We start from the raw sequence: 24570 nt of genomic DNA on the forward strand, positions 1-24570 counted from the left end.
AACCTCATTACCATCATCAGCTGACACTTACCTGATCTTACCGGTCATGTTCTTTCGCTTGACTCGATGGTGGACTCAGCCAGTTCCATCATGGGTACAGCTCTCCCCACCACCGAGGACATCTACAAGAGGCGATGTCTCAAGAAGGCAACATCCATCGTCAGGGACCCCCACCATCCAGGCCGTGCTCTCTTCTCAATGCTGCCATCAGGCAGGAGGTACAGGAACCTGAAGACCCGCACCTCACGGTTCAACAACAGCTTCTTCCCCACTGACGTCAGGTTCTTGAACCCACCTGAAAAACCCTAAATCTACCTTGGATTATGTTTCCCTCAACTTGGACTGATGTCTTATGTCTGTTCTTGTTTATTTTGTCGTCTAAGTTATGTATAATGTATGTTAATTTAAGTTTATGTAATTTATGTTGGTAACGTACTGTGCTGTTGCTGCAAGAAACTACTTTTCATGGCATTTACACCCTGGGTATGTGTGCCCATGACAATAAACTTGAACTTTGCACTCCCTTTAACTACCGCCCTTGTAAACCACACCACCCGCTCGACTGATCCCAACTCCAAATCCTTCTTCCACCTCCATGCATCTCCATCCCCTCTCCACTCCCACCCATTGCCACCGCCCCTGTTCCCACCCCTCTCCACCCCACCACCTTCCACTCCGACTCCCACCCACCTACAATCCCGGGTGGTGGAGGTGGATGTGGTTCACTTGTTCTGGTCCGCTGGGAACGTTGCACTTCCGAGAGTCAAAACACTGCAGATGCTGGAGACCTGAAATAAAAACAGAAATCGCTATAAACCAACTCAGCACATCAGGCAGCGCCTGTGCAGAGAGGAGCACAGGTAACGTTTCAGGTCCAGTTCTGAGGAAGGGTATCAGAGGGAGAGAGAGAGAGAGAGAGAGGGGGAGAGAGAGAGAGAGAGAGAGAGAGAGAGAGAGAGAGAGAGAGAGAGAGAGAGAGAGAGAGAGGCGTGACAGTGTGTGAGAGCGAGTGTATGTGAAAGTGTGAGTCTGCATAGAGACAAACAGCGCAGAAGCAGGCCCTTCGGCCCAACCAGTCCATGCCGACCCAGATTCCCAGCTAAGCCAGTCCCATTGCCTATGTTTGGCCCATATCCCTCTAAACCTTTCCCATCCACGTACCTGTCCAAGTGTCTTTTAAATGTTGTCAATGTACCTGCCTCACCCACTTCCTCTGGCAGCTCGTTCCATATACTCACCACCCTCTGGGTGAAAAAGTTGCCCCTTGGGTTCCTATTAAATCTTTCCCCTCTCACCTATGCCCTCTAGTTCTTGATTCCCCAACCCTGGGAAATAGACAGTACACGTTCACCCTATCTATACCCCTGATGATTTTACACATGAGTGTGAAAGTGTGAGTGCACGTGACTGACGGTGTGAGAATGTGACTGTGTGTGTCTGTGCGAGGGAGTGAGAATGAGCTGCAGTGAGAGTGTGTCAGTGCCCAGCAGCTCTTTGCAGTGTTAAGAAGCAGTCACTTACCAGTAACTGTTGACACCTCTCTGTGGTCTAATTCACATTTAGGTAAAGAATTCTTCGTGGGTCTTTCGGATAGAACCAATCAGCGAGGTGCAGAGATTCTGGCCGATGTCTTTAAGGTGAGTGACGTTTTGTTTGGACTTCTCTCTGGAGAGTAGAGCAGTGAGGTGGCCTGAGGAGGCTTTTAACTCACCACGGCCTTTGGTTAGGGTTGACAAGGAGGAGCTGTTTTCACTGTGAAATCCAAACCACAAATATCGGAGTTATTCAGGAATTAGTGAGATATCTCTTTTCTCGGACTGGGGATGGGAGGGAGGGAGAGACAGGTATGGAACAGAAGGGATGGTGTCTCTCACGTTGCTCGGGATGAGTAGGGGCAGAATCTCACTCTCTCACTCCCGCATTCACTCGCGTCTCTGACTCTCACTCTCTCTCTTAAATATACTCGTGCACTCTCACACTCGCACTCACTGTCGGTCACATGCACTCACTCACACTTGCACACGCACTCACACTGACACACTCACCCATTCTCAGTCTGTCACACAAACACACAGTCACTCTCACACTCACTGTCAGCCGTGCACTCACACTTTCATGTGCACTTCCACACGTATGAACACTCACTCACACTTTCTCATACACCTACTCTCACTGCCAGGCCTCTCTCGCATGCACACACTCACACAGTCGTGCCTCTCTCACTCTTTTTCTCTCTCTCTCTCTCTCTCCCTATCTCTCTCTACTCTCTCTCCCTCTCTCTCTCTCTACAGTGAACATAGGAATAGAACACCAAGGATGGATGGCACTGATGAAACTGTTTACCAGAGAAAGAAAGATAATCTCATTGATATCGAGGGGGGAAAGGGGAAAATTGGAAGCAAAAATCCACCAGAACTCGGGCTGTGCTTCGACACTGTTGCCTCGGTTTGATCGCTGTTTCCCTCTGTAGGATTATGCTGTTTCCAAAGTCTCTGTCACAGGGGCTCTGCACCTGAAGAGTTTCTGCACTATGGCCGGCCCAGGACTGATTGCTATTGGCTCCAGTGATCACGCACAGAAAGTGCTCACGGTAGGTGCACCAGGGCACTCGCTTCTCGAACCCTTTCTGTAATGACAGGGAGATCCCGGTCTGGCCAGTTCCTTGGCTCCACTTCCCTTTGTACCTTTGCAATTGATTGCAGGTTTAACTGAGGGAGCATTGACTGTTGGCGCAGGAGACTGCAGACACTGGAACCTGGAGCAACAACATATGAGAAACTGCTGGAGGAGCCCTCAACCCCCTCCCTCCCCCTCGCCCAGCTCTTCCTCCTTTTTGTCTGCCTCCATCTGTCATGTCTCCCAACTCTAACCCTCTCCTACCCGGCTCGATCTGCCTGCTGTCCTTCAACCTTCTCCCAATCCCAGTCCACCGATTACCTGCTGACCCCTGTCTCACCCTCCCCCTCTCCTCTTCATACCGGCCATCTCCCCTCTCCACTCCCGGTCCTGATACAAGGTCTCAACCCAAAACATTGACAATTCCTCCCTGCCCCCCACAGATGCTGCTCGACCCGCTGAGTTCCCCAGCAGACAGGGATGAGTTCCACATCTTTTCCTGAAGGACCTGTCTCCGAACTGCCTCTGACTTGCAGACTGTACCACACAAACAGCAACTCAGAGTATTTTGGGACTGAGTTCCTCCAGTAGGTTGTGTGTTGCTCCAGATTCCAGCCGCTGCAGCCTCCTGCGTGTCCGCTCAGAGGACTTCATTGGCTGCACCTTGGGATTTCCGAGGGAGCCTTTCTCAAGGAAGTCGTAAAACTCCAACACTCTAGAACACTTGTGACTTTGATGGTGCCAGACTGACAGATTTTCCAGACTATTAGATGTTGTAAACACCCAAACACACTTTCATTCCACTTTTTTTGTTACGTATTATGTTAGTGGGCTAGTAATTGTTTTTCAGTGCACCCGGTAGGTTTTGGGAGGTAGAACCGGGAGATAAGATCAGACAAGGTCTCTTTATTAGTCACATGTGCATCGAAACACACAGTGAAATGCATCTTTTGCATAGAGTGTTCTGGGGGCAGCCCGCAGGTGTTGCCACGCTTCCGGCGTCAACATAGCATGCCCACAACTTCCTAACCTGTACGTCTTTGGAATGTGGGAGGAAACCGGAGCACCCGGAGGAAACCCACGCAGACACGGGGAGAACGTACAAACTCCTTACACACAGCAGCCGGAATTGAACCCAGGTTGCTGGCACCGTGAAGCGTCAAACTAACCGCTACACTACCATGCCTGCCCAGATTTTCAGATGGTAGGTTTTAGTTTGTCAAACCTTCTCTGCAAACCTCCCACGATCCTGACACCTAGTGTTATAGGGTGATACAGCATGGAAGCAGGCCATTTGGCCCACCACCTCCATACTGACCAGTGGGAACCCATCCATATTATTCAAATCTCCCAGCACTTGTCCTGTGCCCCTCTATGCCTGGGTGATTCAGGTGTTCATCTAGACTCTTCTTAACTGCTGTCAGTGACCCTCTTTTCACACTCTGTCCAGCAGTGTGTTCTAGGGACTCAGTATTCTCTGTGTGAAAAAGATCCCCTCTAAATCTCTTCCCCCTTACCCGAAAACTGTGTCCTCTAGAGTCATAGAATCAAACAGGTCCTTCGGCCCAACTGGTCCATGCCAACCAAGATGTCCACCTCAGCTGGTCCCATTTGGTCCATATCCCTCTAAACCTCTGGTCTTATCTTCCTGTGATATGGGGAAAAGTTTCCTACTATACCCCTCGTAATTTTACATACTCAATCATGTCCCTCCTTAACCCCTTCTGCTCCAGGGAGAACAGACCCAGCCTTCCCAGTTCTCAACCCTGACCCCTGCCCCAACTGTACACCTAGCCCACAGTCCATGCTCGTGCCCTGCTTACACCTCACTGGTGATCCGGACCGCCAGCTCACACTCCGGACTAGTGAGCCAACCACGTGCTGGGACTTGCAAACAATCGGGTACGGGAATTTTACTGTATGACAGCACTCGGGTTACAAGTTATAGGCATGGCTAACATGAACCAGCAGATCATTGGGAATTTAATCTCACAGTCTACGTCATAGAAATGGCAAAGTGTTCCTTTGTTTTATCCCCTTGCTGGTTAAGACGTCAATATGAGTAGGTGTCCTTCAAGATTTTGTCACCCAATAGGGTACATGAAACCAGAAGATCGAGTCCAAAGCCCCTGTGTAGGGGCTTTGAATATAAACTGATAATACTGGACGTCTCATGGGTGATTTGACTTCTACATTTTTGTAAACAATGTGCTCACCTCATTGAGTTTTATTTGACTTTTTTTTATCTTTGCTTGAATTCTGGCTTCTAGTTAAAGTGCTTTCCATGTTATATTTCCCTATAATGTAGCTGGAGGGCATTTAACCCATCCCAACGCACGGACCAATCGCAGTCATTTCCCTGTCACCTGTTCTTCCCACATTCCCATTGACTCCCCTCAGATTCTACCCCTCACCCACACACTGGGGACAATTTACAGCGGCTGATTAACCCACCGACCCGCACGTCGTTGGGACATGGGAGGAAACTGGACCACCCGGGGGAAACCCACGCGGTCACAGAGAGAACGTGCAAACTCCACACAGACAGCACCAGAGGTCGGGATCGAACCTAGGTCTCTGGAGCCGTGAGGCAGCAACTGTACCAGTTCTGCTACTGTGCACTGTTGTCGAGTTAGTGAACATCGATGAGTGAAGTTATCCCACTTTCTTGAGTTGTATTTGGTTATCGGATCTTACTGGAAGAGTTCCCGTCTACTCGAGATAAAAATGCTTTATCTGCCGTCTCTTCAATTTAATTCTTGGGGTTTTTGAAGTAAAAACTTCAATGAAAAACTTGTCAGAATCTTAGCTTAGTGACCAAAATGTTCAAACTGATAAAACTAGTCGATAAGCAGTCCACAGACACCACCAAATCAATCAGCTGTGTTAATTGCTGCGGGAGGAACTCAGCAGGTCAGCCAGCATCTGTGGAGGGAAGTGGACAGTCAACGTTTCAGGTCGAGACCCTTCTCCCATCCATTTCCCTCCACAGATGCCGCCCGACCCGCTGAGTTCCTCCAGCGTTTTGTGTGTTGCTCCAGATTCCAGCATCTGCAGTCTCCTGTGTCTCTGCTGCGTTAAGCGATTTCATCTCGAGTGGAAGTAGTCTCAATGTCTCTGGTATGTGGATAGAGAGGGAGAAGGAATGAATTGCAACACCTCATTGTTTAATGTGTCCCTTGTTCTAATCAAGGCGGGGTCAGCTGTAACTCCCTCCACAGTTACACTCTTTCCCCTCTGTTTTTTTTTGTGAGATAATACTCCATATGGAATGAAAGGAAGAAAAGTACCCAGAATTACATGTTTTATTCATTCAGAGGCTATGGCTGGGACTGGCAAAGTCAAAGACGTGGGCCAAGTGACCCCTCGAGCCTGATCCACCAGTTACCAACACTACGACAGATCTTCCACCTCGTGCTATTTCCCTGTAACCCTTGATACATAAACATCCAAAAATGTCTTAATCTCAGTTCTTAATCTGAGATTAATTTGTACCCAGTAGAAGTTTATAAAATGATGAGAGGCATAGACAGGGTAGACAGTCAGAGCCTTTTTCCCAGGGAAGAAATGTCAAATACTAGAGGACATTCATTTAAGGTGAGAGGGGGAAAGTTTAAAGGAGATGTGTGGGGCAAGTTTCTTACACACAGAGTGGTGGGTGCCTGGAACGGGCTGCCAAGTGTGGGGTTGGAAGCAGATACAAAAGAGGCATTTAAGAGGCTGCTAGACAGTCACATGAATATGCAGAGGATGGAGGGATATGGATCACGTGCGGGCAGAATGGACTTAGTTTAATTCAGCCTTGTGTTCAGCACAGACATAGTTCCTGTGCTGTACTGTTCTATGTTCTGGGTAATCATCAGCGAAGCCTCGACAGTGCTCCAGGATCGAGAACTCAGAACATTCTCTCCCCTTCAGTCCTACAACTGACTTACAGCAAATAGAATCCGTTTATTCAAAGTCAAGTTTATTGTCACCTGCACAAGTCCATGTGAGCACAGGTGCAATGGAAAACTTACCTACAGCAGCATCACAGGCACGGAGCATCAGATAAGCAGCATTCACAAGAAAAAACATAAATTATACACAATTTTTACAAGAAGGAACACAATTAGAACAAAATGACAGTCCATTTTAGTGCAAAGTGATCAAAGTGGTCACAGTGTTGCTAAACTGTAGAGAATGCCTTAGAAATCACAGCCAAAACACAACAAAGTCTTCTTTTAAGACCAAGTTATTTCTCGAAAAGATTCTGAGGCCACACAGTTAGTGCCCTTGGCATGGGGTTCTTGGTGCTGAATTGTCTCTGTAACAGCAGCTGGAGCAGATTTATGGTGTGAGTCACATGGGAGGCCATACGGCAGAGGATCTGAGCATGAACACAGTTAACACCCACAGGAAGTATCCAGAGGATACGGGGACAAATCTGGTTGGCAGTTATTCTGTATTGCCCATGAACTGGGCAGCTTGTAGGACCATTATTATTATTTTTTTATTATTATTATTTAAATCCAAAGGCAGCGTGATTGGTGTCAGCTACAGACTCTTCTGGGGAAGGATGGCAGGTGATCTTCTCTAAAGGGTAGATTATAGTCTCACAGTCGTTGGTTCCAACTTCTCCTCTGGGTTGGACATTTATTTGATGAACTCTTGACCTCACAATCTACCTCGTTATGACCTTGCACCTTATTGTCTGCCTGCACTGCATTTTCTCTGTAACTGTGACACTTTATTCTGCATTCTGTTATTGTTTTACCCTTGTACTACCTCAATGCACTGATGTGATGAAATGATCTGTATGGATGGCATGCAGAACAAAGTTTTCACTGTACCTCGGTACATGTGACAATAATAAAGTGATTGGCAATTTATTATTTAATTAACTGGATTTACTGGGATGTGAACGTGCGCCTGATTATTAATCCAGGTAAATGACCATAAAACCACCATACGCTCTTGCATACGCTCTCCAGTGACCCCGGTTCGATCCCAACCTCCAGTGCTGTCTGTGTGGAGTTTGCACGTTCTTCCCTGTGACCACGTGGGTTTCCCCTGGGTGCTCCGGTTTCCTCCCACATCCCAAAGGCGGGTCGGTGGGTTAATTGCCCGCTGTAAATTGCCCCCCAGGGGAAGAATCTTGGGGGAGTTGATGGGAATGTGGGGAGAATAAAATGGTATCAGTGTAGGGTTGGTGTCAATGGGTGGTTGATGGTTGGCACAGACTCGGTGGGCCGAAGGGCCTGTTTCATGCTCTTTGTCTCTATGAATTAGATAGTATATATATCCCGGAAAAAATCCATTCAGCCCAACTAATCTGTACTGTTATTTATATGTTGGATGAACCCCATCCCATGTCACCTGCCTTATGTCAGCCCATCAGGACCTGTGACAGAGGAAGGTGTGACCCCTCCCTATCCACCCACCGAGACACACTGGGGAGCAGGAGTCGTCCATTTGAACGTTGGGCAACTATTTCATTTAAGAAGTTTCCTGCTATCTTCTGAGCCGTTGGAATGTTTCTCAACTCTGGTTGGAATGTTACACTTCATGCAAAGTATTAACAAACTGGATTAACCCTTCCCCTTCAATAGACATGGAAATGTCGCCAGAGATCCCACACGGCTTCTGCACCCAACATCCCTGACACAAGGCATCTTGTCTAGGCCCTAAGCTCTGGACTTCTCTCTGGAAAAACTGCCTGAATCTCCCCCCACCCACTCAACCCCCAACCCTCTCCTTTTAACTCATATCACAGCCTTACTGGAGGCAACAGAGTTTAAAAATAAGTTGAGAATAAATGAGTTCCTGAAGTTTTCTGGTGGCCAGTTACATATTGGCCTTGTCCCAGGGGAGAGGTTGGTGACCACCTGTCCTGATCTCTCCGTCTTGTCCCTGGTGTCAAATTTTGTTCACTAACACTCCAATAAAGCAGAGGTTCACTACGTTAAAGATACATTGCAAATACGAGTCATTATTAAGCAGGAATATGAGAATTTTTTTCTACACATATCTTTTGTTAATTGCTTGTGTGTTTCTTAGCAACCCGCCCTGACCCTCTGCCAGCACGTGACCAGCACCACCAACCTGCTGGCACTTTGCTGCCTTGTCGTCTCTCATTTTATTTTTACCCTTCACAGCTTCCTGAAACACTGTGACACTGACTGCAGTAAATTAAGGGCGTTTCTGAATTTAACTTGTGTACACTCTAATTCCCTTTGCATTACTTTTTTTCTGCGTGTCACAGCAGTGCTTAAGTTCCAGGAGTTTTCTTTTACTGTCTCCAGTCGGTCAAACAATTTAATGTTAAAATTAAATTAATCGTAGCTGAGTGTGGCAGGGAGCCACAACAGAGTGATTAAGGTTGATAATCCAGAGACTAGGATTACTAATACAGAGAGAGAGATTTTCATATCGCACCACTTCAGCTGGGAGTTTCAATTCAGGTCATCGAAATTCACGGCACTGAAGAAGGCCATTCGTTCCATTATGTCCATGCCAGCCAACAATGGAGCCACCAGGCGTCTCCCTCTTCCTGTCCCTTGGTCTGTAGCCTTACAGGTTAAGGCACATTGTGTACTTATCCATTTAAATATAGTATTAATATAGTATTAATGGTAGGACTCTTGGCAGAGTGGAGGATCAGAGGGATCTTGGGGTCCAAGTCCATAGGACGCTCAAAGCGGCTGCGCAGGTTGACTCTGTGGTTAAGAAGGCATATGGTGTATTGTCCTTCATCAATCATGGAATTGAATTTAGGAGTCGAGAGGTAATGTTGCAGCTATATAGGACCCTGGTCAGACCCCACTTGGAGTATTGTGCTCAGTTCTGGTCGCCTCACTACAGGAAGGATGTGGAAGGAGATTTACAAGGATGCTGCTTGGAATGCGGAGCATGCCTAATGAAAGCAGGTTGAATGAACTCAGCCTTTTCTCCTTGAGGGGGGACCTGATAGAGGTGTATAAGATGATGAGAGGCATCAATCGTGTGGATAGTCAGAGGCTTTTCCCCAGGGCTGAAATGGTTGCCACAAGAGGACACAGGTTTAAGGTGCTGGGGAGTAGGTACAGAGGAGATGTCAGGGGTAAGTTTTTTACTCAGAGAGTGGTGAGTGTGTGAAATGGGCTGCCGGCAACAGTAGTGGAGGCGGATACGACAGGGTCTTTTAAGAGATTTTTGGATAGGTACATGGAGCTGAGAAAAATAGAGGGCTATGGGTAAACCTAGTAATTTCTAAGGTAGGGACATGTTCGGCACAGCTTTGTGGGCTGAAGGGCCTGTATTGTGCTGTAGGTTTTCTATGTTTCTAAATGTGCTGCTATCTGCCTTCACATCCATGCAAGCAGTGGGTTCCAATCCCAAAGCTCTGTGGAAGAAGATGGTTTTCCTCAGTTTCCCTGTTATCTCCACTTCCATTTTATATTCCCTAGTTATTGATTTCTCGGCTAAAGGAAATATCATCCCTCCCTGAACATCTCCTCCTTTAAAATCCTCTTCCAAGGCCAACCTTTGGTCACCTGAACCATTATCTCCGTTGGTGTTTAATGTCAGAATTTCATTTTGATGATGCTTCTGTAATGTACATGGAGACACTCTGCCAATCAACAGCATGGTGTATAAACAGATGCTGGAGAGTATTGCCAGATGCCATATCTGACGTGACATTCAGCAGCACTGCCTGTGGGGAAAACTGTGAAGGCTGCGTTATCCAAACACCAGCCACTCATTTGAAAATGTGCTGTGAAATATTATTTAGAGATACGGTGCCCCTCTATAGCAATGCACATTCTTTTGTTCTTAATATTCACTGGTCAAACTCTCTCAACTCATAGGCTGTTTGTTCTTGTTCTACTTATCAGACTGAAATAACACAGAAAGAGGCCATTTGGCCCAGCAGGTCCATGCCAGCTCCCAGGGAGCAATCCCATCCATCCCATTCCCTGCCCCTCTCTATACATCCCTGTACCCCTGCAAATTATTCTCTCTCATACATGCCCATCAACTCCAAACTAATGGGTAATTTACAGCAGGCAATTAAATTACTGGCATGTCTTTGGGATGTGGGGGGAAACCCACGCGGTCATGGGGATCGCGCAAGCTCCACACAGACAGCGCCGAAGGTCAGGATTGAACCCAGGTCTCTGGAGCTATGAGGCAGCGGTGCCAACTACTGTGCAAGCAGTATAGCAGCAATCTGGGTAAAGGTTACTGGGTTTGGCTCGAAATCACTCGCCCATGTCCTGTACCTCTCAGTCTCTCACCCTGCACCCCAGGCCGAAACTAAGAATGCAATGTTCCGAAATGCTGAACTCCATGGCTAAGGTTAACGGAAGCAGAGATTCCACTTTGAATGCAGTTTGAAAACCCTACCCAAATGTGCTGGAAACTTGTGGTCAGCTTCTGGTAAATGTCTATTTTGCATAATTACTGATGAAAATTCTCTCATGTACTGATGTAATCGGGCAGTGGAACCAGCAGGGACGTTCTTTTTTTCTTCTGGCATCTGCATATTTGTTAAATTGGAGGCTTTCATCTGTGCATTAAATCTGAATCTGAATCAGGTTTATTATCACTGAATTATATGTTGGGAAATGTGTTGTTTTGCGGCAGCAGAACAGTGCAAAGATATAAAATCACTACAAAGTACAAAATAAATAAATAGTGTAAAAAAAATGGAATAACGAGGTGGTGTTCATGGATTCATGGACCGTTCAGAAATCTGGTAGCAGAGGGGAAGAAGCTGTTCCTAAGTCGTTGAGTGTGGGTCTTCAGGCTCCTCCCCAATGGTAGTAACAAAGAGAGGGCGTGTCCCTGGTGCTGAGGGTCCTACGTGATGAATGCCGCCTTCTTGAGGCGCCGCTTCTTGAAGACATCCTCGATGGTGGGGAGGGATGTGCCCGTGGCAGATTACTAATTTGCTGCATTATCAGTTCTGGCAAATCTTCATTTCTGGACCAACACAGACCTCAGTGGCACAGTGGTCAGAGCCGCTGCCTCACAGCTCCAGGGATCTGGGTTCAACCCGACCTCCGGCACTGTCTGTGTGGATTTTGCACGTTCTCCCTGTGACCGTGTGGGTTTCCCCCGAGTGCTCCGGTTTCCTCCCACATCCCAACAACATGCAGGTCGGTGGCTTAATTGTCTGCTGTAAATTGCCCCCAGTGTGTGGGTGAGGGGTAGAAACTGGGGGGGAGTTGACGGGACTGTGTGTTGGTTGGTTCATTGTCACCTGCAACAAGATACAGTGAAAGGCTTTTGTTTGTATGCCGTCCAGGCAGATCATTCTGTATGTAAGTGCAACGAGTAGTAAAAAGGAAAACAATAACAGAATGCAGAGTAAAGTGTTACAGCTACAGAGAAAGTGCAGTGCAGGCAGACAATAAGGTGCAAGGTCATACCGAGGTAGATTGGGAGGTCAAGAGTCCACCTTTATCATTTATGAGGTCCGTTCAAGAGTCTGATAACAGCGGGGGGTGGGGGGAGGGGGCAAGGGCGAGGGGGAATGTGAGGAGAATAAAACAGGTTAGGCTAGGATTAGAGAGGAGATTTACAAGGGAATTGCCAGGACTCGAGGGGCTGAGTTATGGAGAGAGGTTGAGCAGGTTGGAACATTTTTCATTGCAGTGTAGGAGAATGAGGGGTGACCTTTAGAGATGTATAAAACCACGAGGGGCATTGATAGGGTGAATGCACTCAGTATTTTCCCCAGGGCTGGGGAATCAAGAGCTAGAGGGCACAGGTTTAAGATGAGAGGGGAGAGATTTAATAGGAATCTGAGGGGCAACTTATTCACCCAGAGGGTGGTCAGTGTGCGGAACGAGCTGTCAGAGGAAGTGGTTGAGGCAGGTACAATAACAACATTTAAAAGACACTTGGACAGGTACATGGATAGGAAAGGTTTAGAAGGTTATGGGCAAATGGGACTAGCTTAGCTGGGAATCTTGGTCGGCATGGACCAGTTGGGCCAAAGGACCCGTTTCCGTGCTGTATAACCCTATTCATGTAAAATTGGGCAGTTGATGGTCAGCATGGACGTGTTGGGCCGAAGGGCCTGTTTCATGCTGCATCTCTGGACCCTATGACTCCTGGATAAACAGCTGAGCTGTGGTGGTGCGGGAGAGATTTACTAGAATATCTCTAGGGTTGAGAAATTTCAGTTAACAGGTTCGATGGGAGAATCTGGGGTTGAAGCAAAGAAAGTTGAGGGGAAGTTTGACAGAAAATAATAATCAAAGAAACTGTGAATGTCAAATAAAAACAGAAAATGTTGTAAACACTCAGCAAGTCGAGCAGCATCTGTTGACAGAGAAAGAGTCATTGGTAATTGGTTTATTATTGTCACATGTACCGAGGTACAGTGAAAAACATTGTTTTGCATGCCATCCATACAGATCATTTCATACACATCAGTGCACTGAGGTAGTACAAGGGAAAACAATAACAGAATGCAGGATAAAGCATTACAGAGAAAGTGCCGTGCAGGCAGACAATAAGGTGCAAGACCATAATGAGGTAGATTGTGAGGTCAGGGACCATGCCAAAAGAACTGGGAAAGAGAGATTTAAAATAAGGCAACTTTTAGTTGCAGAGAAGGCAATGGGTGGACTTTGACAGGGCAAGGCTCGCGTTACAGTGGGCATGTGTTGTAGGGATCTTCTGGTCAAGTGGGCTCATGGGGGGCAGTTAGAGAGTGATACTGCATTGCTGGTGGCAGGGCTGTGGGATATGCCCAGCAGGTAATGGAGCAGTGGAGAGAAAATAGGTGTGGAGAAGATCAGGAGTGGTTTGGAGGGAAGTTCTGCCCATTGGTGCACGGATTGAGGATTATAGGGGCAAAAGTTTCAAGTGATACAGAAGGTGGGGAGGTATGGAGAAACCTTCAACACCATGAGCAGTTATGATCTGGAGCAGTGGCGACCGTGGTAGTCAGGGCCCCAATGAGGCAAACGGGTGGGTGTTTGAAGGTAAGTAATTCACAGGATTCTGAGGAGAGAGTGGGGCGGGTTGGTTTGCTCTCCGTGGTCCTGGTATGGACTCGATGGGCAGAATGACCTCCTTCCGTGCCCTACCCTTTCTTGTGATTGTGTGATGTGGAGCTTGCTCCCACTGGGAGAGACTGAGGCGAGGAGCAGAGAGACGGTTACCGGGAAGCTGGAGAAATGGGAAGGGATCAGGATGTGGGGAAGTGGGGGAAGGGGAGGTGGAGGAGAGGCCGGTGTGGTGCAGAAACAACAGCACTCAACAGAGGGGCCAAACGTCCTGCATCTGTGCTGTAAAAATAGCTATCGTCCTACAGCACAAAGGATATTACTGGAGCAGATTCTTAGGGACAGGATTTACTTACATTTGGAAAAACATGGAGTTATTAGGGGAGTCAGCATGGATTTGTGTTGGGGAGGTCCCGTCTCACAGATTTGATTGAGGAGGTGATTGATTGGTATTGGTATTGGTTTATTATTGTCATTTGTACTGAGGTACAGTGAAAAACTTGTCTTACAAACCGATCGTACAGGTCAATTCATTACACAGTGCAGTTACATTGGGTTAGTACAGAGTGCATTGATGTAGTACAGGTAAAAACAATAACAGTACAGAGTAAAGTGTCACAGCTACAGAGAAAGTGCAGTGCAATAAGGTGCAAGGTCACAACAAGGTAGATCGCAAGGTCAGAGTCCATCTCATTGTATAAGGGAACAATTCAATAGTCTTATCACAGTGGGGTAGAAGCTGTCTTTAAGTCTGGTGGTACGTGCCCTCAGGCTCCTGTATCTCCTACCTGATGGAAGAGGAGAGAAGAGAGAATGACCCGGGTGGGTGGGGTCTTTGATTATGCTGGCTGCTTCACCAAGACAACGAGAGGTAAAGACAGAGTCCAAGGAGGGGAGGCTGGTACTGTGAGGGTAGGGCAGTGGATGTTGTCTACATGGACTTGAGTAAGGTGTGTAACAAGGTCCCTCATGGTTCAGAAGATGAAGTCACATGGAATCCACGGTGGGTTGGGAAGTTGGAATCAAAATTGTCTCGGCCATAGAAGAGAGTAGTGGTGGAGGGGCCTGACTGGAGGTCTGTGACCAGAGGTGTTCCCCGGGGATCAGTGTTGGGACCTCTGCTGTTTGTGATTTTATTATATATATAATAAATCTATAAGTCTATGACAGCCGCTGTCTGTAAGGAGTTTGTACGTTCTCCCTGTGTCTGCGTGGGTTTCCTCCGGGTGCTCCGGTTTCCTCCCACATTCCAAAGATGTACGGGTTAGGAAGTTGTGGGCGTGCTATGTTGGCGCCGGAAGCGTGGTGACACTTGCAGGCTGCCCCCAGCACATTCTACGCAAAAGATGCATTTCACTGTGTGTTTTGATGTACATGTGACTATTTTTAATAAAGAAATCTTATGTATCATCTGGTTGAAAATGTAGGTAGGCTGTTTAATACGTTTGCAGACAACCCTCTAATTGGTGGAAGTGTGGACAGTGACGAAGGTTGGCCAAAAGATACAGTAGGATATAGATCAGTTGGAAACTTAGGTGGGGAAATGGCAGATGGAGTTTAATCTGGACAAGTGTGAGATGTTGCACTTTGGGAGGTCAAATGCAAGAGGAGAGTACACGGTAAATGGCAGGACCCTTGGGAGCATCGATGTACAGAGGGGTCTTGGGGTGCAAGTCCATAGCTCCCTACAGGGGCAACACAAGTAGATAGGGTGGTGAAGCAGGCGTACGGCACGCTTATCTTCATTGGTTGGAGCATTGGGTCGGGAAGTCATGCTGCAGCTGTATAAAGTTTTAGTTTGGCTACATTTGCAGCACTGTGTGCAGTTCTGGTCACCACACTACAGGAAGGATGTGGAGGCTTTGGAGAAGAGGTTTACCAGGATGTTGCCTGGATCAGAGGGTATTGTCTAGAATAAGAGGTTGGACAAACTTGGTTTGTTTTCTCTGGATTGTCAGAGGCTGAGGGGAGACCTGATGGAAGTTTATAAAATTATGAGAGGCGCAGATAGAGTAGACAGTCAGGGTCTTTCTTCCCAAGGTGGAAATGTCAAATACTAGAGAACATGGGTTTAGGGTGAGAGGGGGAAAGTCTAAAGGAGATTTAAAGGCAAGTTCTTTTACACAGCGAGTGGTGGGTGCCTGGACCGTGCTGCCAGGGGAGGTAGGGGGGGGCAGTGGAGATAGCAATGTCTAAGAGGCGTTTAGACAGACACATGAACAGACAGGGAATGGAGAGATATGGACCATGGGCAGGCAGATGGGATTAGTTAGATTACTATCATGGTCGGCACCGACATTGTGGGCCGAAGGGCCTGTTCCTGTGCTGCACTGGTCTGTGTTCTATTTGGACTTCCTTCATTACTGAAATCTCCATCCCAGTCAACAGGCGAGGCATGGAAGGATATGGAGCTAATGCAGGCAAATGGGATCAGTGCAGGTGGGCAAAAAGGTCAGCATGGACATGATGGGCTGAAGGGCCTGTTTCTGTGCTGTATAACTCTGGGACTCAATAGCAGTCTGGTGACTCTTCTCTGCACCCCTTCCAGTGCAATTGCATCCTTCATATAGTGTGACAACCACATCTGTACGTGGTTCTCCAGCTGTGGCCTACGCCATTGTGTTTTAAAGTTATACCATAACTTCCCTGCTCTTCTATTCCATTCCTCACTAATCAAGGCACATATCCTGTCATCTCTGATCTATGCTGATGGTTCAGGATGTAATCACTAGCTGAACCACATCGATATTACTTGGTTTCATCTATCAGCAAAATGGGAGCTTATCAAATCCTTCTTGGTCATCCCCATTGATCACGATCTCTCTGAATCGTGCAAACCGCTGAGTGTCTTTGATTGATCCAAACCAGAGATGGAGCCATTTGCATCTGTTTGCTCACCCGGTTTGATTTAACTTCCTTTGCTCAACAGAACATGCAGGAGATGAGTGAACATCGTTATGACAAGCTGACCCTGCCAGATGATGAGGCTGCAAACTGTGTTTATCTGAACACGCCGGAGAAGGGACACGTCCTTCTGCACCGCACTGCCGAGGAATTCCCCGAGAGCGCAAAGGTAAAGCGGGCTCTGCTCTCATTTCAGCGAGGCTTCTCATTCCTGACGTTTAATGGACGGTTTGTCCTTCACAGTGGAGTTTTGCTCTCAGAAACCTGCATCAAGGGACGAGGCAGTAGTGCAGGAATCCAAACTGAAATCTTTAGAACATAGAGGCCACATGTAGAGGTTCAGGAAGATAGTTCATGACTACCTTCTCAAGGGCAATAAAAGCTGGCCTGGCCTGCGATGCCACCATCTTATAAAGTTAATAAGTAATCAGTCTTGGCTCTGGCACATTGGCCAATAAACTCTGCTTTGATTCAGAAGGTTGTAGGTTCAAGCCCCACTCCAGAGACTTGAACGTGAAAACCCAGCGCAGTGTTGAGGGACTCTTCTGCTCTTAGGTGGTCTCTTAGTATTGAACAAAACGCTGGAGGAACCCAGTGAGTCAGGCAGCGGGAGGGAGATGGACAGTCGATGATTCGGGTCACGACCCTTCAGCAGGACTGGAAAGGAAGAGAGGAGACAGTCAGTCCAAAAGGTGGGGGGTGGGGTGGGCCAAGAGCTGGTGGGTGACGGGTGGATCCAGGTGAGGGGGTGATAGGCAGGTGAGGGAGGGGGGAGAGTGGGAGTGATGTCAGAAGCTGGGAGGTGAGAGGTAGGAGTGACGAAGGGCTGAAGAAGATGGACTCATAGGAGAGGAAGGTAGAGCATGGAATGGAGGGAGGTGGGGAGGGGAACCAGTGGGATGGGTGTGTGGGTGGTGGGCAGAGGGAGAGGGTGGAGGAGGGGAAAGACACAGGGTGATGGGGACCAGTTGGATCAGGAGGAGAGAGAGAAGAAAAATGGGGTACAGAGACAAAGGGGAGCGATTGCCAGAAGTCTGAGAAGTCCGTGTTCAGTTCTGGTTGCCTCATTACAGGAAGGATGTGGAGGCTTTGGAGAGGGTGCAGAGGAGATTTACCAGGATGCTGCCTGGATTGGAGAGCATGTCTTATGAGGATAGGTTGAGCGAGCTCGGGCTTTTCTCTTTGGAGAGGAGGAAGATGAGAGGAGACTTGATAGAGGTGTACAAGATGATGAGGCATAGATCGAGTGGACAGTCAGAGACTTTTTCCCAGGGCGACAATGGCTAACACGAGGGGGCATAATTTTAAGGTGATTGGAGGAAGGTATAAGGGGGATGTCAGGGGTAAGTTTTTTTTTAACACAGAGAGTGGTGGGTGCGTGGAACGCACTGCCGGCAGAGGTTGTGGGGGCAGATACATCAGGGATATCTAAGAGACTCTTAGATAGACACACAAATGATAGGAAAATAGGGGGCTATGTGGGAGGGAAGGGTTAGATAGACCTTAGAGCAGGATAAAATGTCAGCACAACATTGTGGGCCGAAGGGCCTGTACTGTGATGTAGTGTTCTAAATTCTATGATGTTCATGCCGCCAGGTTGGAGACTGCCTGGACGGAATATGAGGTGTTGTTCCAGACGCAGGTTCCCAACCCAGAACATCAGCTGTCCATTTCCCTCCACAGATGCTGCCCAACCCTCTGAGTTCCTGCAGCAGTTTGTGTGTTGCTCCAGATTCCAGCATCTGCTGTCTCTTGTGATTCTTAGTACACAGGCTGACTTGTATCCATCTGTGTGTTCCAAGGTGGTTGTTGAGACCAATGTGAAATCCACAGTGGGGCAGGAGGTGTCTGATGGACAAACTTAGGTTGCTTTCTCTGGAGTGGCAGAGACTGAGTGGAGACCTGACAGAAGTTTATAAAATTATAAGAGAATAGATAGGGTAGACAGTCAGAATCTCTTTCCCAGGATAGAAATGTCAAATACTAGAGGGCATGCATTTAAGCTGGGAGGGGGAAAGTTTAAAGGAGATGTGCGGGGCAAATTTTTTACACAGAGAGTGGTGGGTTCCTGGAACAGGCTGCCAGGGGTGGTGGCAGATACCATGGTGGTGTTTAAGGGGCCAAATGCAGGCAAATGGGACTAGTTTGGTGGGCACCGTGGTCGGCACGGACCAGTTGGGCCGAAGGGCCTGTTTCCATGCTGTATCGCTCTGTGACTCTATTTCCATGTGCCTTCTCCCCCAACTCGCACTGAGCAGCAACAACTGGGGTCTGGACGGAGCCAGGCTGAGCTGGGAGCGCTGAGCAGACTCGCTCACTCACCGAGTCAGAGAGACTGGCCGGCGGCTTCACTTCCCGTGCCTGCCCGCTCTCCTATCACAGCCGTTCCTGGTCATTTCTGAACTCGTTGGCACTTAACCGCCCTCTGGGATGGTCTAACGACGCACCCAGTTGTCCTTACAGGTGGGCAGCAAATGCTGACCTGAAGCCCCCATCCCAGGAGGCGATAGAACAATGCAGCCTAGCTCCACATATCCCACCTGGGGAGCCCACAGCCCAATGGTCGGCACATGAGATGACTCCTCCATGTTCCTTTCCCATTCCCGCTGGTCCACCCGGGTTCTCTCTCCCTTTGTTCACCGTTCCCATCCCACCTGCCCATCACCCACACACCTGGGTTTCTCCTCCCCCATCCGCCCCACATCCCTCCCTTATCTGGTTCCACCTATCACCTACCAGCCCCTGCCTCAGCCCTCCCTCACCCCTCTATACTGTCTACCTCCTCTCTCTACTCAAAGGGTCTCAACCAGAAACCTCGTCCATCCCTTTCCCCCCCACAGATGCTGCCTGACCCACTGAGTTCCTCCAGCAGATTGTGTGTTGCTCCAGATTCCAACATCTACAGCCTCCTGTGTCTCCACCGTACATGAAAAGTGTTCTTTAAATCTACTCCTCTTTCTATTGCAGGTGTTTGGAAAACTGAGGGACTATCTGCTGATTCCGGTCGCCAACACTGAACTGGCCAAAGTTGACGGAGGGCTGACTTGCTGCTCCATTCTCCTCAATAAGGGGGCCTGAAAGCATAAGGAATCTGGCTTTATAAAAAAAAGGAGCTGTTACTTTTGTTTGGCGATAATGTGATTATTACAGATTACGCAGCTGTGTGGTTCTATTGATTGCTGCTTCCTCCTTTGTCCTGTTCTATCTCCCAGTTTATATTGAGAGCGGGTGGTCCTTTACTGCCATCTTGTGATTAAAACCACTTATAACCTTTCCGTGAATGAACTGCTGTAAAATGATGAGTAGGACATGATACAATATATACAGATACTAAAAGGGTGAATTAAGTTATATTCAAAATAATTAATACAGATTTAGTTTAAATACTGCTGTTGATTACTTTGTATGGGTTTTGATGTTATTTACTGTAAATTCTGTGGACAACTTCCTTGACTTTGTACCAGTTCCAAGTTAATGAGGCACATGGATACCCAGATGCCAAAATGACTCCATGCTTAACGTCATTCCATTAGAGGCATACACTGTGAAATTATGGAGCTAAATTGCTAAATATTTCTAGATAGTCCAGTTCCTTCTGTTATCAAGCTTTCCTGGACTCCAATGTACTTTTTTATTACGTTAGTCTCATCTTCTGCGCAGCGTGTGTGCCAAAGATGTCATTGCATTGAGCCTGGTCACAGAAGCACAACAGGAAGCATCATCATTCTTCCTTGCCAAATGATTCCTTGATGTAGTTTTCACTGATCACATCCGCTTCATGCTGAATAAATAAAAATCATTATCAATGCTGCATTCAGTTGTTTTTTTGTGCTAAGCTGAACTCATTTTCATAACTTTTTAATTTCTGACATTGGATTGGAAGCATTTTTGTATTACAAAATATTGTTCTGTCTGGAGTGTCGGAGGCTGAGGGGAAACCTGATAGAATTTCATAAAATTATGAGAGGCACAGATAGAGTAGACAGCCAGAGTCTTTTTCTCAGGGTAGAAATGTCAAATACTAGAGGACGTGCATTTAAGGTGAGAGGGGGAAAGTTCAAAGGAGATGTGTGGAGCAAGTTTTTACACAGAGAGCAGTGGGTGCCTGGAATGGGCTGCCAGGGGTGGGGGTGGAGGCAGATATGATAGAGGTGTTTAAGAGGCTTTCAGACAGACACACGAACAGGCAGAGAATGGAGGGATGGGGATCATATACAGGCAGATGGGATTAGTTTCATTGGCATCGTGCTGGGCACAGACATCGTGGGCTGAAGGGCCTGTTCCTGTGCTGTATTGTTCTATGTTCTATGTTATAAGGTAAAATATGCTTACAATCTAATGTTACAGAAGCATTACTTTCCAAATTTTGTTGCCATTTTGAATAGATTTTGCCATGCTTCCAAGCATTTTACACCGTGGTTCGCCACGGGATTTCAATTTCCTGAGTGTTAACTTGGATTGCCTTGGCATAAAAGCCTCCAGAGGGGCTGGAATGTTTGAGGTGTGTCCAGGAGAACTTCTTGATGCCGTATATAGATAGAACAACGAGGGAATGAATTGGTTTGATGCAATTGGTTTAATATTGTCACATATACCGAGGTACAGTGAAAAACTTTGTTTTACATGCCATCCATACAGATCATTTCATCACAAGGGAAAACAATAACAGAATGCAGAATAGAGAGTTACAGTTACAGAGAAAGTGCAGTGCAGGCAGACAATAAGGTGCAAGGTCATGATGAGGTAGATCTTGAAGTAAAGAGTCCATTTTATTGTACAGGAGGTCTGTACAATAGTCTTATAACAGCGGGATAGAAGCTGTCCTTGAGCCTGGTGGTACATGCTTTCAGGTTTTTGCATCTTCTGCCCGATGGGAGAGGGGTGGAGAAAGAATGTCCAGGGTGGGTGGGGTCTTTGATTATGTCGACTGCTTTACCGAGACAGAAGTGTAGACAGAGTCCATGGAGGGGAGGCTGGTTTCCGTGACATGCTGGGCTGTGTCCACAACTCTCTGCAGTTTCTTGCAGTCCCAGGCAGAGCAGTTGCCGTACCAAGCCGTGATGCATCCAGATAGGATGCTTTCTATGGGGCATCTATAAAAATTGGTGAGGGTCAACAGGGACATTCTGAATTTCTTCACCCTCCTGAGAAAGTAGAGGTGCCGGTGAGCTTTCTTGGCCGTGGTGTCTGTGGTTGGACCAGGACAGGTTATTGGTGATGTTAGTGATGAGCATTACTGGACCTTGTCTTGGGGAATGTAGTGGGTCAGGCGGAGGGAGTGTCAGTGGGGGAGCATTTCGGAGACAGTGATCATAATTGCACATTTCAAAGCGGTTATGGAGATGGATAGGGCCGGACCAGGAATAAAGGTCTTAAATTGGAGGGAAGATGAATTTCATTAAAATAAGGCAGGACCTGGTAAAGGTAGATTGGGAGCATCTGCTTGCAGGTAAGTCCACAGTGGGAGGCATTCACAGGAGAAATAGCAAGTTCAAGGTCAACATGTTCCTGTCAAGGTAAAAGCCGGGGTAACAAGTACAGGGAACCCTGGATGTCGAGGGGTATTGAGGGTTGGATAAAGAGAAAAAAGGAAGCGTATACCAGGTATAGGGAACTCATGACAGGGTGGGCCGTTTAAGAGCATAAAACTTGTAAGAGGAAAAGGGGGGGTCATGAAATATTACCAACAGAGATGATTAAGGTAAATCATTATATACTCACAGCAAAAGAATGACCAGAGTCGGCCCATTCGGTATGAACAGGGACAATCTGTGTGGACCCAGAAGGTACAGGAGAGGTCCTAAATAAAGCATTTTCATCAGTATTAACACAGACTTTGCAGTTGGAGAATTCAGTGAAGGGGAAGGTGAAAGTCTAGAGCAAGTCTCCATAAATAAAGAGCAGTTACTCAGTGCCTTGGTGGGCTTGGAGGTGGATAAATCCCCACGACCGGATGGGATTTATCCCAGGCTGCTGCAGGAGGCGAGGGGCTCTGACTCAGATTTTTAAATCTTCGCTGGCCACAGTGAGGTACCAGATGACGAGAGGACAGCAAATGTGTTCCCCCTTTCTAAGAAAGCCTGGTAATTACAGACCTGTGACCTTAACATCAGTGGTAGGGAAGTTATTGGAAAAATTTCTGAGGGACAGGATTAATGATCACTTGGAGAGGCAGGGATTGATCAGAGACAGCCAGCATGGTTTTGTCAAGGGCAGGTCCTCTCTGGCCAATCTAACTGAGCCTTTTGAAGCCATAACCACAGTGCGTTGATGAGAGCAGTGCAGGGAGAGGCGGTTTAAGATAAGATTTCTTTATTAGTCACATGTACATTGAAGCACACAGTGAAATGCATCTTTTGCATAGAGTGTTCTGGGGGCAGCCCGCAAGTGTCGCCACGCTTCCGGCTCCAACATAGCACGCCCACAACTTCCTAACCCGTATGTCTTTGGAATGTGGGAGGAAACCAGAGCACCCGGAGGAAACCCACACAGACACGGGGAGAACGTACAAACTCCTTACAGACAGCGGCCAGAATTGAACCTGGGTCGCTGGCACTGTAATAGTGTTACGCTAACCGTTACACTACCGTGCTGCCCTACATGGACTTCAGTAAGGCCTTCAACATGGTCCTATGTGGGAGACTGGTACAAAAGATTAGGGCACATGAGATCCAGGACAAGTTGGTAAATTGGATCCAAAATGGGACAGGAAATAGGTGTCAGAGGATGATGGTAGAGGGTTGTTTTTGATGCCTGTGACCAGTGATGTTACACAGGGATTGGTATTGGAACCTTTGCAGTTTGCAATATATGTGAATGATTTGGATGTGGTTGTAAGAGGGAGGGTCAGTAAGTTCACAGATGACCCAAAGACTTGTGGAGTTATTGTCAGTGTGGAGGGTAGTCTTGGGCTACAAGGTGATATCGATGTGTTGGTGAAATGGGCTGAGGAATGGCAGATGGAGTTTAATTCTGATAAATGTGAAGTGGTTCATATTGTGAGCACAAACAGGACTAGGACACACACAATGAACGGTAGGGTCTTAGGCGTACTGAGGAACAGAGGGACCTTGGTGTACAAGTCCAAAGATTCTTGAAGGTGACAGTGCAGGTCGATTACATGGTTGAGAAGGCCAATGAGATACTGGCCTCATTGGTTGGGCATTGAGTACAAGAGCAGGGAAGTAATGTTCCAGCTTTATAAACCATTGGTCAGGCCTCAGCTGGAGCACTGTGCACAGTTCGGGTCACCACACTACAGGAAGGTTGTGACAGCGCTGGAGAGGGTGCAGAGGGGATTCACCAGGGTGCTGCCTGGGATGGAGTGTTCCAGTTATGAGGAGAGACTGAAGCAGAAGAGGGGACGTGGTTGAGGTATATAGAATGATGAGGTGTATAGATAAGGGAGACTGCAGGAAACTTTCCCCTTATCAGTGAATCACAGAAAGGGAGGTCCCTGCAGATAGCGGAAAGGTGTGGCTGGTGGTGGGATCCTCTTGTAGCTGGTGGAAAAGTCAAAGAATGTGTGCTGGTGGGGTGCTAGGGGGAGGACCGTGGAGCTCTATCCCTGTTCTGTCTGGGGGAGGGGTGGGGGGGAGGTTGGTGTAAGAGCAGAAGTGCAGGATATAGAGGAGATGGAGGTGAGGGCTCCATCCACCACGGTCGGTGCCCCACTTTCTGCAAAAGAGGAATCTCGGGAGTGGAAGGCCTCATCTCCAGAACAGATGTGGTGAAGACAGAAAAACTGAGAGAAAGGAATGGTGTCCTTACAAGAGACGGGGTGGTGAGCGGTGTAGCCTCGGTAGCTGTGGAGTCAGTGGGTCTGCAGTAAATGGTGGTGGATAGTCTGTCTCCTGGGAGATCAAGGGGAGAGAGGTGTGGGAAACTGTCCAAGTGAATCTGAGGGCAGGTGGGAAGTTGGTAGCGAGTTTGATAAAATTGACGTTCCGAACGGGTGCGGGGTAAGATTTAGGGTAAGGGGGAAGGAGCTTTTGTGGGGATCTGAGGGAGACCTTCTTCACCCAGAGAGTGGTGAGTACCTGGAACACACTGCCTGAGAGAGTGG

At 47.7% G+C, this 24570-nt stretch overlaps 1 protein-coding gene across 1 annotated transcript in view; it reads left to right on the top strand.

Annotated features, from left to right (window-relative positions):
* ddah1 (dimethylarginine dimethylaminohydrolase 1) overlaps positions 1 to 20316 on the top strand; it is a 112888-nt gene extending 92572 nt beyond the window's left edge. Inside the window, exons 3-6 of the mRNA XM_052013096.1 lie at positions 1564 to 1637; positions 2471 to 2590; positions 16531 to 16674; positions 19473 to 20316. Coding sequence (XP_051869056.1) covers positions 1564 to 1637; positions 2471 to 2590; positions 16531 to 16674; positions 19473 to 19583 — 449 coding nt within the window. The 3' untranslated portion in view covers positions 19584 to 20316. The remainder of the gene's footprint in view (positions 1 to 1563; positions 1638 to 2470; positions 2591 to 16530; positions 16675 to 19472) is intronic.
* Positions 20317 to 24570: the final 4254 nt, after the last annotated feature.

This window comes from Pristis pectinata, chromosome 3, assembly GCF_009764475.1.
Source record: "Pristis pectinata isolate sPriPec2 chromosome 3, sPriPec2.1.pri, whole genome shotgun sequence".
Classification (NCBI taxonomy): domain Eukaryota; kingdom Metazoa; phylum Chordata; class Chondrichthyes; order Rhinopristiformes; family Pristidae; genus Pristis; species Pristis pectinata.